The sequence below is a fragment of the Columba livia genome, chromosome 2 (assembly GCF_036013475.1).
Source record: "Columba livia isolate bColLiv1 breed racing homer chromosome 2, bColLiv1.pat.W.v2, whole genome shotgun sequence".
In the NCBI taxonomy this organism is placed as follows: Eukaryota; Metazoa; Chordata; class Aves; order Columbiformes; family Columbidae; genus Columba; species Columba livia.
In genome coordinates, this window is record NC_088603.1 from 118807272 (window position 1) to 118822024 (window position 14753).

At 40.7% G+C, this 14753-nt stretch overlaps 1 protein-coding gene across 2 annotated transcripts in view; it reads left to right on the forward strand.

Annotated features, from left to right (window-relative positions):
• The window catches only part of LOC102085612 (chloride channel protein C), an 89298-nt gene that overhangs the window by 38193 nt on the left and 36352 nt on the right, over positions 1 to 14753 (forward strand). For both annotated transcript variants that reach the window (XM_065053490.1, XM_065053491.1), the window contains one exon: positions 13882 to 14048. In XM_065053490.1, coding sequence (XP_064909562.1) covers positions 13882 to 14048 — 167 coding nt within the window. The remainder of the gene's footprint in view (positions 1 to 13881; positions 14049 to 14753) is intronic.

The window sequence follows — 14753 nt, forward strand, 5'->3', positions numbered from 1 at the left end:
CACAGCCTTCCATTTGGAAACAGTTATGAATGTGGGACTTGTAGTGAACAGGTTTGTAAGACGCTTTTCTTTTTCTTTGTTTTTTTTGTTCTCATGGCAGACCCCACAGGCATCTGCTCACCTCTTCTTTCTTGGCTGCCTCTTTCTACCCCCCATGCTGACACTTGACCCTCATCCTCAGCTCTTTGCGGCAAACGGTAGATGTGGTGACATTTTCCTTGGCAAGTACAAGGACCAGCCTTATGACTTGCCTTCCCACAGCTTTCTGTCTCCCACGTCTTTGTAAGCATAATGTGTCCCCAGCCTGCTGGCCTCAGGGTGCTCTATATGTGGGAAAGGGAATAACATCTTCCTACAGTATGTTTTGTCTCTGGGTCATTCTGTATTTTTATCATTCCTTCTGTATTTTTACCTCTCAGTTACACTGCCTTGCAAGGGTTAAAGAGGAAGGATGACAGTGGGCTGGCTTAGGAATAGTGTTCTTGTCCTGTACTGGTGATACCTCCGTGTGCAAGCTGAAAGAAGCTTGGTTTATATCCATTTGTATCCCTGGTCCCCTGAGATGTCTTTCTATTTCACATGATGGAAAATAGCCTGAGTCTCTCCACTTTCTGTTTCTTGCCTGTTCTGTTCAAACAGAATTTAAGCGGTATATCAGTTTATTGGCCTAATTTATTTCTCCAAGAAATCTCTTCTGATGGATATGGGGAATGCAATTAATTCTAAAAAAGTTAAGACTCAAAACCCTTCTCTGAGTGTGAAGCACTGAAGTGTCAGGCTTTTGACAGATGTAGACTAAAGGAGAAAACAGAGTGTTCTTGAGGCTTTGGAAGGGGAAATGCAATGTCATTAGATAAACCAAATGGAAGTCCCTATAGAGGATTAAACCACCCAAGGTCTGTCCTTGAGTCTCTTGCTGTTGGAGGGTGTGGCTGAAGCCAATGAGTGGCTTGTGCTAATGGGCAGATGTTGGTACTGGAATAAAATTACCATCTGCTGGGTGTTCAGAGCAGTGTGAAAAGTTGCTTATTGATGTCTGTCTGAGTCTACAATATGGCAGAAATAACAAGCTGTATGTAAATATCATCTGGTTCATAAGACAGTACTGAAGGCTCAGAGATCAGCTTTATTTGTGGTCTCTGATTTGTTTCTTGCTCTCTGGTTTGTTCTGCTCTCTGATGCCTAAAGCAAGACAAACACGCTGGCAGAGCACTGTATGTAATAAACTGCACTGCTGTAGGTGACCACTGTCCTATAGTTAGAAAATTGGGTATATTTGTTATCCACCTTCCATTAAGAAATGAAAATGAACAATTATTTGAATAAGAGCAATAAAATAACTGTATCAGCAGGTAGTAACTATTAAACCCTAACCTTTCCCCTCTTTCTGCATTTCTTCAGTGCTTCTAATTTAGGCAAAATGTGCTTGCTTCAAATTATAGGCAGGATGTATAGTTGCAAATTCTGTGGCTAACCTTCTCACTTCCTCAGAGAGAATGACTCTCAAAAAGCTTAAGTCCTTTCACAAGAAATTTAAGTGGAGCATTTGTTGTGAGCACTTAAAGTGGATATGACAGGCACATCTTGTTTTACAGATGTGATGTGAGAATACTGCACAACCACCCGATCCAGTTAACTAGAGGGAAGTTATAAGAAGAGCAGAATGGTGAAATATGATGTTAGAAAAGTAACCACAAGGCTCCTAAAATATGTGTAACATCTGTCTCATATCCAGTGCAAGGTTTTCATAAGAGAGCTGTGTTGCTTAGTGGTTGTAGGATGCAGGATGCTGCATTTTGAACCATTTGCAGTAGCGATGATGCAAGCAGGAGGAATAATTTTGAAAATGCTAAAACAATTATAAATTTTGAATCTTTCCTTGTTGAGTGAGGGTGTCATATAATGTCATGTAGCTGGTTCTTGAAGATCAAACAGTGAAAACAATCACAGCTGCTCATGGTATTGCTTGTCTGTATTGCTAAAGAGAGCATCAGGGGGCCAGGAATTCTCATCGATTTTAATCAAATTTCTTCTAAGTGAGGCCTGGATGACAGCTCTATTTTACACGCAAAGATGGATAAACTGTACATTAACTGGGCAAGAAAATGGTTGCTTGGATTAAATGTAAATGTTAATGGGTGTAAATTCTGGCATTTCTTCTTGTTTAATGGGATGCCAGAAAAAAGTCTTTATAGCTGTGTCTTTCAACATGCTTGGAGTAGTTGGATTGTGTTATTTTCCAATTCAGCTTTCTCTTCTATGATACTGGAGAACCATGGACTGAATTGCCAGCACCTGTGTTTGAGTCTCAATTAGTACCTGGTTATACCTCTGCAAATCATTAATACTATCCTCTTTTGAGTGGTGTTTTGGGGGTGTATAATTAATATTTTTTATTAGTTCTTCTAAAGTTTAGAAGTAGAGAGTCTTTTAGTGGAAATGCTGGTTTACCCAGTGAATTGCTTTTCCTGTGATGTTTTGCCTGTCTGTCAGAACATGAACAACATCTCCTCGGTTTTCAGCTCCAGCCTGCCTGCTGTCCACCATTACCTGTTGTTGTTTTACTTGTCTGCTGGTGGCGTGAGATCTCCCTCAGAAGGGAGGGAGCATGGCTCTGGCCACTCTGCACACACTACCCGGTGTCATTGTGTTTGGCCACTCTCTGGGATTTGTCCTCCTCTATTTGTGAGTGCCCGGGACTGTTTGTAGGCAACGACTAGAGCCTGCGAAGGAGTTTTGTGTTACCCAAGGTGGTGCTCCTGCAGAGCTAGCAGGACTCAGAGGTGCAAAGCATCTTCAGTGCAAACTGTGCCTTATGTGACATTTGTTCATATACTTGCAGAATTTTGGGGTCTTGCATTAGTAAGAGGAGGGGACAAAAGAAATACCCTTTAAACAGCTGACTGCAAATCACCCTTAACTCCCAACTACAGTGCAGGTGCTTTTCTGTAATACACAGTTTCCAGCTAGATTGTATTTTATTTTGTTTTAATTTTTAAATGCACAAAATGATCACTGGCATGAAGCTGGGTGTGTGTACAGGTGCCCTTGTGTTCTTCCCAAATGGAGGAGCAGCTGACCCTGAAGTGACAAGGCTCAGGAGCTCGGAAAGTGGAGGCTGTTGGATTTCGGTCCATGACAGCTCTTTAGGGCAGGTCCTACGGCATGAGTAACTACAGGAGGCAGGATATTTTGCAAAATGTCAAATTAAATTATTTCATCCATCCTTCTGGACTAAAAAGAAACCAGGGTTGTTTTCAGCACATAAAATGTGTTGTAACACCTGACAGTTTGAAGAGAAGGGGGTTTCTTTTCAGGCTTGTAATGCCACCCAAAATACTATCCTTTCCTTGATAAGGATCATAGTTTCCTGAGGTGTGAGGAGAAAACTTCTCCGAGGGCTGAGTATGCTTTTGGCATACAAACAAGTAGAAGAACAAGCTGATCTGAGATACATGAATATCTTGTTCATATGAGAAAAGTTATTGTCAAATAAGATCAATATGATCTTATGGTCAGATACAGCAAAATGTTCTTCAGTGCCTAGCTTTGCGGTGGGAGTGACTATAAATACAGTCTGCAATAGCTTGTTTTTTCAGCACCACCCTTAGAAAGATTTAAAAAAATTTCCTTTTACTGTTTTTGACTGAAAATGAGGACTTTGGATTTGTTTTTGCAAAAACCTTGGACATTTTGTCAAAATGCTGAACAGCTGAAAAGCAGAAATAGAACAAAAAATATTTAAAATGTCTTACTATAAGCTTTATTGTTTCATGCTAGCATTTTTCTGTAAGGAATTAAATATTTCCCATGAAACACCGAAAAGACTTTCTTGGTATGTTCAAGGAAGGAGAAGGCAATGCAAGGTGCATCATGGGAGATGTAGTTTAATCTGAAAGGCCAAACTGAATCCAAATTTAAAATTCTGAAGAGATGCCACAATAACATTCCAAATGAAAGCTTTTTGGGTTTTAACCTACAAAAATACTGCTCTACAGGGATGATAAACGATTTGTCAAGTCACTGGAAAGATTAATAAAAAATGTATGCTTGAAGGGAAAAATGAAAGAAAACCCCTTTTTCTTTCTGAATAGTAGCCTTGTGAACCCAGCCCGAGAAAGTCACAACAAGTCCCCTCTGATTCATTCATTCATCATCTGTAAAGAACTGAAACTATGGGACAGTTGGTTAGTCTGCAGGTGATTCACAAATTAGAAGAGAATCCAGATTTAACTCTAATATAGCTGTTTCAGCTTTGGCACCAGGTTTTTATCAGTAAACTCGCATGACCAGATTGTACATGGGTTCACTTGGCATTGAACTTTTAGAAAGTTCAGTTGTGCATCTGAAATATTGGAGTTGAGACTGCATCTCTGTTTTAAATGCACACATTGGAAATTAAATTGTAACATGAGAAGATAACATTTTATATAGTCATTTTGCTGGCTCTAGCTTTCAATAGTTTTAAAGGTATTTTATAAATAAAGTGATCTAATGTATTACAACATGTATTTGTACATTTGGGACATGTAAGGCAAACCTTAATGAAAGTTCATGAGAATTTAATGTGCAGAAGTTATTTTTAATTCACAATATCTTATCTGTTTTTAATTTTTTTCAAATTACAAAATGCAATTGGGCTGTCTTATGTACTCATTCTTTGCCAACTCTAATTTGTTTCCAAATTAAAGACATTTTTCAGTTACATTGTCATGAAAAGCATGTGAAACCATGAAGTTTTGTTATATTTTTAACTTTAAAGCCTTCAGAATGTTGCCAATTGTGCTTTTTTTCCAAATTTTGAGAAAATGATTTATCTCTGGGACAAAAGCTACCACAATAAGCCTATCTCCCCCCCAATCCTGAGGGGTTTATTATCATCTTAAATTAAAACCCCTGTGTAACTGTATGCTGTAATGAATGGGGGCTCAGGGCCAGAAAATTGTGTTTCATCATTGCACCCAGCTGGAACAGGAGCTGCTGCTGGGCTGAATATGGTCTGTTGGTGGGAAGGGGGCTCCTACTGTAGCTCCTGAGAGGAGCAAGTCCCTGAGGAGATGCATGGTCTCCGTTCTGCCCAAGACGGGTGGAACAACATGTTTTCTTTTTGCAGTTTCAGTGTCTTCCCCGAGTTTTTGGAAGAGGAATAAGACTGGATCCAGGACACATATGTGGTGGTGGGTGCTGGTGAAAGGTGTGCTACTGCTGCGAGAGAGACTGAATGGAAGCAGGCACTGTGAGGGCAAGCTGTGAAAGAATGTGGAAAAGTAGAAGCACTGTAGAAGAAAGAAGTGTGAATGGTACCCAGGGGGACCTGTCCCAGTGGCAGCTTCTCTCTCACTTTGAAATATGAAAGAGTGATGACAGAAAAACTCCTAGGATCCTGATGGCTGTGTCTCATGCAAGCTTGCAGAGCAAGACCTGAGCTGATTTCTTGAATCTCTAAAAAAAAAAACCAAAACCAAAAAAACAAAGCCACTGAAAACTGGAAATGGTCACACAGGTTGTTGTCCACTGGTGAATTATGCAGCAGCAGGTGACTTCTACAGTTAGTGATGCAACTTGCGAACCAGCAGGGCCTGGCTTTAGAAAGGAAGAAGTTGCACAACTGTGGAGGTACCTGGAGTGGAGTTCTCTGGTGCTTCAGATCGTGTAGCATGCCAGCTGACCTCAGGTTACTCTGTTTATACTGCTCCCATCTCGCAGTCGTCTTCAGTCTGACCCTTGCTCAAAGAAAAGAGAATTTATTTGGAAGGCTTGAGTCATACTTTTCCCTTTCTCCTCCTTGTTTAGTAGATCGTGTGCAATACTTGGGAGGGAACAGACAGAGACAAGGGAAAGAAACGACTGTAAAAAAATTAGTACATCCTAACAGTGCAATTTGGCAGCACAGAGCTTGGGAGATGCCATGCCTTCCTCTGACTTGCTCAAGACAGAAGGGCATGAAGGGGACATTGGGCTCCTGGAGTAAACATAGCCCAGTGCTCTGGAGAGAAAATGACAAGGAGCACACAGCTGCCTGTCAGGAGAGCCATTCCCCTGTGAGAAAGCAGTAGAATGCTCTGGAAAACAGGTCATGTCAGCATCTGTCATGCTACAGTGGTGTAGGTGAGGGAATATTTGACTCTTGCTTTAGAATGTGTACACATATATGTGCTTTGGGCCAGGGAGTATTTTCTGGACTGCTGGTTAATAAGGCACATGCTATGGAGTCCTTACCAGAAGGGCAGGAAGGTGTTTATGCCAGCTCAGCAGTGAAGTTCAAGTTCTTATCTCCTTAGATACTTAAGAATAGTGCTGTTACTCCAGCAGGGTTACCCAGCATTGAGTTCAGCTTTGGTCAGGATTCTTTGCATGGCCAGAGTCTTCATTTTAACTCTCCATGAGAGAATGCCACGTGGTTGATTTTCCACCTGATTTTGGAGGGGAAAGGAAAATCTTTTGCAGAAGCTGGGACAAACTTGTATTATTCACATAATGTTTCCTTTAAAGCAGGGAGAGGAAGTGCTTAATTATTTGGAAACTCATTTGGCAGGTTCTTGCCAGAGCTACGCTGTTTCATGCATCAGCCCGCCACACTTAAACACTTTAGGGCTCACTTAACGTTTTTGATTACACCTGAGATGCATCACAGAAATTGTTTTGACAGGGCTGAATTTTCTGTTACTAAGCTACCTGCCTTTTTTCTAATGAAGAGTTTAAACCCTAGTCAAAACAATTTTTCAAAACCTCCAAGCCTACAGTTATTCTTAACAGGGTTTGCTCTGCATATGCTGCCTGTCAGGAGGAGCCCGGTGTGTTCAAATGGTATATTTAACATTATTTTGGAACCTGATTGCAAGTGATGTCACCTTTTTACAAAGAAGGGGAGATGCAGAGCAGTGTTGTACAGATCCTAGTCTTACTCAAATTAATCCCCAAATAATTGGAGTAACAGTGCATAATCAGCAAACTGTTAAATACATTAAGTCCGGCTGTTTTCTGTTGAATTTGCTCCAACTAGGGGAAGAGCACCGTGTGTTTTTTGGCAGTAGCCTGTCTGGAAAATGAAATAAATGAAACTGTACTCTCATGGAGAAGGGCATGAGGACTGGTTTCATGACTTCACATTTTGTAATGCTCTTCTTTAAGAAACTGCAGGCTTGGTGAATGAGTACCTATACTAGTTTTGAGAACATCAAGCTTTTGTAAATTTTCTGTTCTGATACTTAAGGTCTAATCTCCTACTTAAGTTAAAGCTGAAATGAAGTTTGCAGCCTGTGGTGCAGAGCATTTATCGAATAGCCTTGGTAAATCCACTGGCCCGTCTGCAGCTACCTGTAGTCACGAGGGCGCTCTCTTCTCCAGCCTTTTCTAGACCTCAGAAGCTGGTGCCATAAGAATCGTGGCATTCTAGAGATGTTGGTTTTGTTATTGCTTAAATATGACTGAGATTCATTGCAGCTGTCTAATATATTTTACAAAAATGCTCATGAATCATAATTTAAAATATTCTGTGATACTGTGAGTTTTAAAAAGTACAAGGTTGCTTAGCTGGGTTATTACACAGAACAGTGCTCGTTTTGAAAAGATTTAATGAGTGAGCCTGCTGAATATTTAGGCATATTCAGCAACACACATACACAGCGCTGCTGTTTTTATTAATAGAAGGTTCACTTGACACAACATGCACCAGTGTTACCTTCCTGAGACACAGATTTAGATGGCTTTGAAACCTCTTTTCATGGTTTGGTGTCTGCTATGTACATGAGTTAAAGAGCCAGATTACAAAAAAAATCACTGATAGATATCTTTCAGGGGATCTTGGCAAGAGTCGCTGCTATCACCTATACTGTTTCCGATATCACTTGCATCCATTGCCACAACCTGTCAAAACAGGTGTATTTATAGGCCTTGAGGGACTGAAACAAGAAGTCAAACATTTGCATAGCATCTTCAGTCCAAGTTCCAAAGGACTGAGGCTCAAAGGATTTTGATAGGTTTCCAGGGATTACTTAGCTGTGATGGGTATTTCTACGCTCTCTTTAGCCATCTTCTGCTGCTGCACTAGGTCTTGGATTTAGAAAACACTCTTCTTTCCTTTAACAAGGAAATCATCAACAAAATGCTGGTTGGATTCTGAAAAACTGAATATTTAAATCCACATCAGAGAAAACTGGGATGAGATCTCATTGAACATTATGAATTAAGGCAAATTAAGCAACACTGCACGAGTGTGATTAATTAGAACTACTTTGCTTAAAAAGTATGCACCCTGTGCTAAGAAAAGTTTTCATGCTCTGTCTTGGCAGTAATTAAGCTCTAGGGTGCTAGAGGCTGCCTAGTCCATGTAATGGCCTGAAATAGTTAATGGGGTTGCACTTTGGAAGAGGAAGAATCCCACTAATTGTGCAATCCTGCTGGCACTGGGGTTTGGCAGGACATCCTCACAGTGAACCTACCCTGGGTGTGCCACCCTTTGTAGAGTGTGATGTACAGTATCATGTGCCTGAGAGTGCAAGAAAGAATTGTTTTCAGCAATGTGAGGGAACCTGAATGCATAACTTTTTGGGGCTAGCATGACAATCGTATCTTTTTAGGAGATTTATGTTTACTGTATTGCAGCATCCCACTTCTCCAAAAATTTCCAGCAGTGATGGTGATGAGTGATAAGGAGATACACTAAAGCAAGTTGAGTTAATGGATGTGGTCCTAGGACTGTAAAAAATTTCTTGCAGGGCGAAGTGCACAAGAAAGGAATATCTTTCACTTAGTTTTAAAGAGAGAGATTAATGGAAGTTCAGGGAGGGAGTATCCAGCTGGATCAATACTTGAAGAAGGTGCCTCTTTTGGCGTAATCCCAGATGAGAATAGCGGACCATGATAACGGCACTTCAAATCATAGCTTTGTCAGCACATTATTACATGGGAGGTAAAGTGACTCAAACGTTCAACACACAGGTTACTAAAGACCAGCAGATAATAATCCAGAGATTAAATAAATTGAAATGCAGATCTGCATTGTTTATGAAATGGCTGTGACGATACAAATAACTTAATCCATAAACTCCTGTTCTCAAGAAAGTTGCATGAACAACTCTTTGACTGGTGTGAATAAGGAATTGTTCTTCTCTTCTTTATGTCAAGGGATCAGCTTGCAACCTTGTTGGCATTTGCTTCTGAGCAAGTAAGAAATGATCAAAAGTTTTCTGCTGGTTACAAGCCCTTCACCCTTTGGAAATCTTCTGTCGATCATGAACGATTTTTTTTTTTTGTTGTGTCTTTAATCAACAGTAGCAAAAATTTCAAATGGAAGAAGTTCTGGTTGTATGCAAGAGAAACGAAAGGTGCTTTCCTGGGGAAGTGTGTACTCTTCCACAAAATCTGGTGGCATGGGGACTGGGAAACTGCCCAGAGCTGGTGTTTGGTGCCACCTGCATCCTCAACTCCAAAACTCTTGGATTTGGTTGGTAGTATCAAGACTTCATGTCCCTTCCCCATCCACCACCTTTTTAAACTTGCTCTCAGACGTATTGTCTTATACCCTTGTCCAGCAGCTACTTGTTTTTTCCCATTTTTTTTCCAAATTCCAGGCCCTTCAGTTAAGTGTGCGTAACCGTGTGAAAAATGGACTATGGTCTTTATATCATGGGAAGGAAGCAACTTTTTTCTTTTGTTTGTTCAGTTTGCCAGGCAGCTCCTCTGTTTGAACAAACCTTGAAAAATGAATTTGACTACAAAATGATTTTTTTTTTCTTATTTTTCTTTTTGATAGGCCCTCTCTTCTGCATTTGTTATTGTAGGCTGTAAGTAGCAAAAGAACTCTTAGGCAAAGTGGGTTTTCAGTAGAAGAAGGAAAATTTATTTGCACTATGTAGCTGGCTGAAAATATTTTCTTTTACATTATTAGAAAGATCACGGTTTCAGGGAACATTCACTGTATCAGCAGCCTTCCATCTAATGAGGTTGTTTATGCTCTGTTCTCTGAGCTGGAGTAAAACCTTTGAAACACGTTAACCGCAATTTCATTGAAGAGTGGGGAGGGTTTTTAAAAGTGAGCTTTAAGTAAACTGCATGTTTTTGAATTTCCTGGGCAGCTGCCTTTCTCTCTTTGATGTATCGTGCCTGGTGATGCCGTTAATGAAATGCATAATTATGTGTTATATAATAAAACAGAGCTAACATGAAGGTGGCTAATAGATTATAATGATGTGGAGGCCTGAGAAACTCAGGACCATGGGGGTTGTTGAAAAGTGCCTCCGGTGACAAAGAAGATATTTAAAGAAGTTGGAATAACTGTGCTAATAAATTAATTGTCGTGTGTGTGTGCGTGTGTGTAAATGCCATTTTTCAAGATTTTGTATACAGAGAGAATATTGAAAAAAAAAAAAAATAGGTGTAATTTACTCCGCTGCTGATGTATGAAGTGTCAGTGCCGAGTGCTTCCAGCGCCTATTAGCGCTGCTGGCTTTGCATAGACGGGTGCCCTAGGCAAAAACATTTTTGGCACAGCCTGCTGCACCCATAGGATCAAAAGGAAAAAAAGAAAGTCTGGCAATATGCACAAGAGAGTAAATTGAATCCTAAAGACCAGCCCCTAAAATGCAGGCTTGGAATGAATATCAATAAATGAAACATCATGTTTGATGGCTAAAGAGTTGTGGGCATTTGGAGGCTGCCCCCAACTTCCCTGCTTCCCTTCTCTGCTTTTGTCACCTTTATTTTATCTCTCCCTCTGTAATACTCTGCATAATTTGTTCTTTTCTTAGATTCTTTGGGAACTGCTTTGAACAGATAGATGTTTTCAAAGGAGAGGCTGCATAACCTTCCAGCCCTGGAACACATGGGCTCCTAATGGTGCTGGGCTGTGGCTGGACTTGCTTGGCTGCTGGTCTGGTCTTACAAGAGCCTGTCCACCGGGAGAATTAGAGCTCTGGCGTGAATTTACAGCCTGCTAGTTCCTTGGCACTAATTCCCTGGGTGGATGCTTCTAGTACCTACTAAGAGTGCTTTTGTGCAGTTTAGCTTTAAGAGTGCTTTTGCATGAGTTCGGCAGGCTCCTTTTTGAAGGTGAAGTATGTTGTTTTTTCACTTCCCAAGCGCCAAGGGTACCCAAGCGGGCGGTTAGTGCCGAGTAGCTAATACGCAGTAAATTCACACCCAAGCCGACCGCACGATAACTTCCTCATGCAGCCGAGTCCCGAGGCTCTGCACTTTGTCTCTCTCAGCAGGGAGCAGATGGCCCTTCTCTAAACAGGGAATACTAATAAAGCCTTACAAAGAGCACATATATGCGTGTGTGTAGGTTTGTGCTTGTCCATATGTTTATATAAAATGGCTTGAATCTATCACAGTTCTTGGATTAACTTGTTCTTCCTTGAGTTTTATCAAGATATCCTAAGGAGAACTTAGCTGCTGCATTGCCATCGTCCTTGTTTAATGGACTTATGTTTTGATGAATTCCTCCTTTTTCTTCAGCACTAAGAGTGCCATACTTTTCCTTTTCCTTCTATGAGTGACTGCATCTTTTGTGTGTGAATCTTTGTTACGATTCCCTTCCCCTGCATGTCTTATTTGATCTCTGGAGTTTATTCTTGTATTTTTTATGCTTTTGTGGCTAATAAGTGTTCTCCCATAACTTGAGAACCTTCAGTAAGGAAGCAAGGTTTTCTCTAGCGCTTCAAATACTTGAATGTGAAATTGAGTCAATTATTTAATGAAACTTTTGGTTTAGGCTGGGCTTCATAAATAACTTGATCTATATATAGTGTACAGCTTCACTTTATCTTAAGGTCCCATAATGGGTTAAATTTTCATGCAAAGTTTTCTTGAAGTTTTGTAAATTATTTTATCTCTCTTTCATGCTCATGTTTCTAAGTCATCTGCAGGTTTGCTTTGTATTTTTGCTCTAGTATTGCCTATTTCTACAAAAATTGCCTCTCCAGTTTCCATCTGTAGCGAGAGTTCAAGACAACTCTATCAGCTCTACTTTGGCCAAAGTTTAAATTTACTTACATACAAAAGATATTCCTGAGAATGCTTTTAACGTGTCTTTCTTTAATGACCTCAGCCATACTAGCCTGCCAAAGATAAACAGCAGGCGTTAACTCTTGCAGAAGGTGAAGACCAGTGCTGAACCCAGAGGCACTTGCTCAGAGCATTCAACGGGGTGTTGCAGAGAGGAGCCACCCCCCTTCTTCCCTCCCAGCCTCCAGATTCCAGCACTCAAGAGGGCTCTAGGGCTGGGGAAAATCAGCACAAGCCTCAGTGTTTCTCAATAGCAGATGTAAAATGCTGCTGAATATTTGTGAGAATAAAGGATGAGGCCCAGCTTGACTGTTCCCACTAGAGGATGGGAGGGTAGGAGGAAGGGATAAAATGAGATGAAAAACAAGGAGGGGAGCCTGGAAAGCCAGGCTTTGGTTCTTGCTATTCTGTATAAGTTAAAGCAATTGCTTGAGAGTGTTTTTTAGGGTTTGAGTTTCAAGAATTTTTAAATTCAGAGTTTTACAGCATTTTTATAGCTTTTTAGAATGTTATACTATTAATTTTTAATGCTTGTTTTATTCCAGAAGACTTCCCCATAGCAAGATACTTTAAAAATAACCTTAAAAGGAATCCACAATAAAGGAATCTCCATCTGTGTGAACGAGTTGTGGCAGATATGATGAAACAATCCTTAAAATCCCACAGATGCTGTTTTCCTTTCAACTGACATGTTCCTGGTGTTTTTAAAGAAAACAGTTGAATTCTACGTTTAAAAAGACATTCAAAGAATGTGGTGTGCGGTGTTATTAGAAATCCTTGGGCAAGCAGAAAGGACAGTTGCATGACCCTGTCGTACATGGCTGACCAAGCCATACCAGTCCCTTGTTGGAATATACTGTAAATCATCCTGGATGTTATCTTTCCAAACCCAGAGCAGAGACAGAAGGAGGGTGAGAGTGTAAAGCCTGGATAGATTTGCTACAGTTTGTCAGGCAGAGATGTGTTTATTGGCATTCTTTGAATGAGGTCTATTAAATGGCACTGTGCTGCAACTTATTTTGTCTGAATTGGAGAGAAGTTTCTGGGCAAAAGCCTCTTAGTGTTAGGAGGAAAGTTTGCATATTTAATCCCAGGATAATTGTTAATGAATAACCCTTTTTAGTAGGATGGAATGGTAGGGGAAATAATGGGAAATGAAATGAGATAGTAGTTTTTATTAAAAGCTGTGTTAAAGTAGCATAAAGATAATATTTTTGAGCAGTCATTTTCCCCATGAAAAATATTTGACTTTATTGTGAGTTGGGCTTAAGCAGTATTAAGTACATTCACATTAGTCTCTACTTTTTGTGCAAGGATTCACTCCGAATCCTTCAGTTAAAGTTCCTGCTGCTTGATCTCCTGAGCTGGACTTCTGTTCAAAGTATCTTGTTCCCTTTTCTGGCATCTTTCAAGGCAATGTTTGTACAAGGAGCTTGTTCTGTCAGGAAGCAGCAGTATGGGAAAACAATTTTATATCTCCTGAGCTCAGCAAGAAAGGAAAAATATTTGGATTTGTTTGCATTTTTTAGTTTTTGTCACAAGGCCAACCTATTTTAAGCAATCTGGCTACTCCATCTCTACTTACCCTCCTCTGATGCTTCAAAATTATCACAGGCCACCTGAAATATGGGAATCAGATGTGAGGTTTAATGTAAGTGCAGTGTTTCAAGCTGATAGGAACGGGAGGGGGAGCTGTCACTGCACTGGCCAAAACTCTCTGGCGGAAGTTTTGATTGATTACCTGTCCCTGGGAAATGAGGGGGAGCGCCACTTTTAGCAGACTGAATTGCTTCCCGCTCCCTCGTGAATGACCATTGTCATTGTCTTCAGTTATATGAAAAAATGGAAAGTCCTTTGTTCTCTTTTTTTCTTTAGGTAGAGATCACAAATGATGTCCAGTCCTTGCTACTGATAATGCTGGCTGTCATGGTGGCCAAGATGGTTGGTGACTTGTTCAACTCATCCCTGTACAGTTCCCTCCTGAAGCTGAAATGCATTCCCTACTTGAACGTGGAGCCTTTTGTTCGTCACAGGAGAAAATGGTGAGGTCACTTATGCTGCTGATCTGTAAGTTTTCAGTATCATGTTCTACATGGAAACTGTGTGGGTTCTCTGAGACCTGGAGCTTGGAGGGAAGAAGGAGTAAAAGGAGCCCCTGATCCTGAACAACATCCCCACAGTGCAATGTGCTGTACAAACAGAACAGAAGAGACTGCCTTTCTCATCAAGTTTATGGTGGGATCTGAATTACCACCATCACCAGTGTCCTGAGAGCAGCAAGTGCTCTATAATGCCTAGTTAGTTGCTTTTTGTTAGTGGTCCAGTTGGTCCAATGGAGAATCTAGTAGAGGCTTGCACAGAAAGTTGTGACTCTGTTTCTTGTGAGAAGATGCCAGAGAGCAGAGGAACAACAGACTAAGTAAAGTCCCTTATGGTGGAGTTTGCCTTGCCTGACTTCTGGCTGACTAGTCTGGGCTAGGTGTTTAGTACCATAATGTACCAAGATGTACTTTTTCAAGCAGGGATTTCTGTCATCCAAGGATAGCAATTTAAGGCAGGGAGGATGAATTATCTTCTGGAATTGACTTCACTGACTATAGGCTAAATTACTAGATTGGAAAAATCTTATGTTTTTAGTGGTCTCAAGTTGTGCCAGGGGAGGTTCAGGTTGGATATTAGGAAAAAATTCTTCACGGAAAGGGTTGTCAGGCATTGGAACAGGCTGCCCAGGGAAGTGGTGGAGTCAC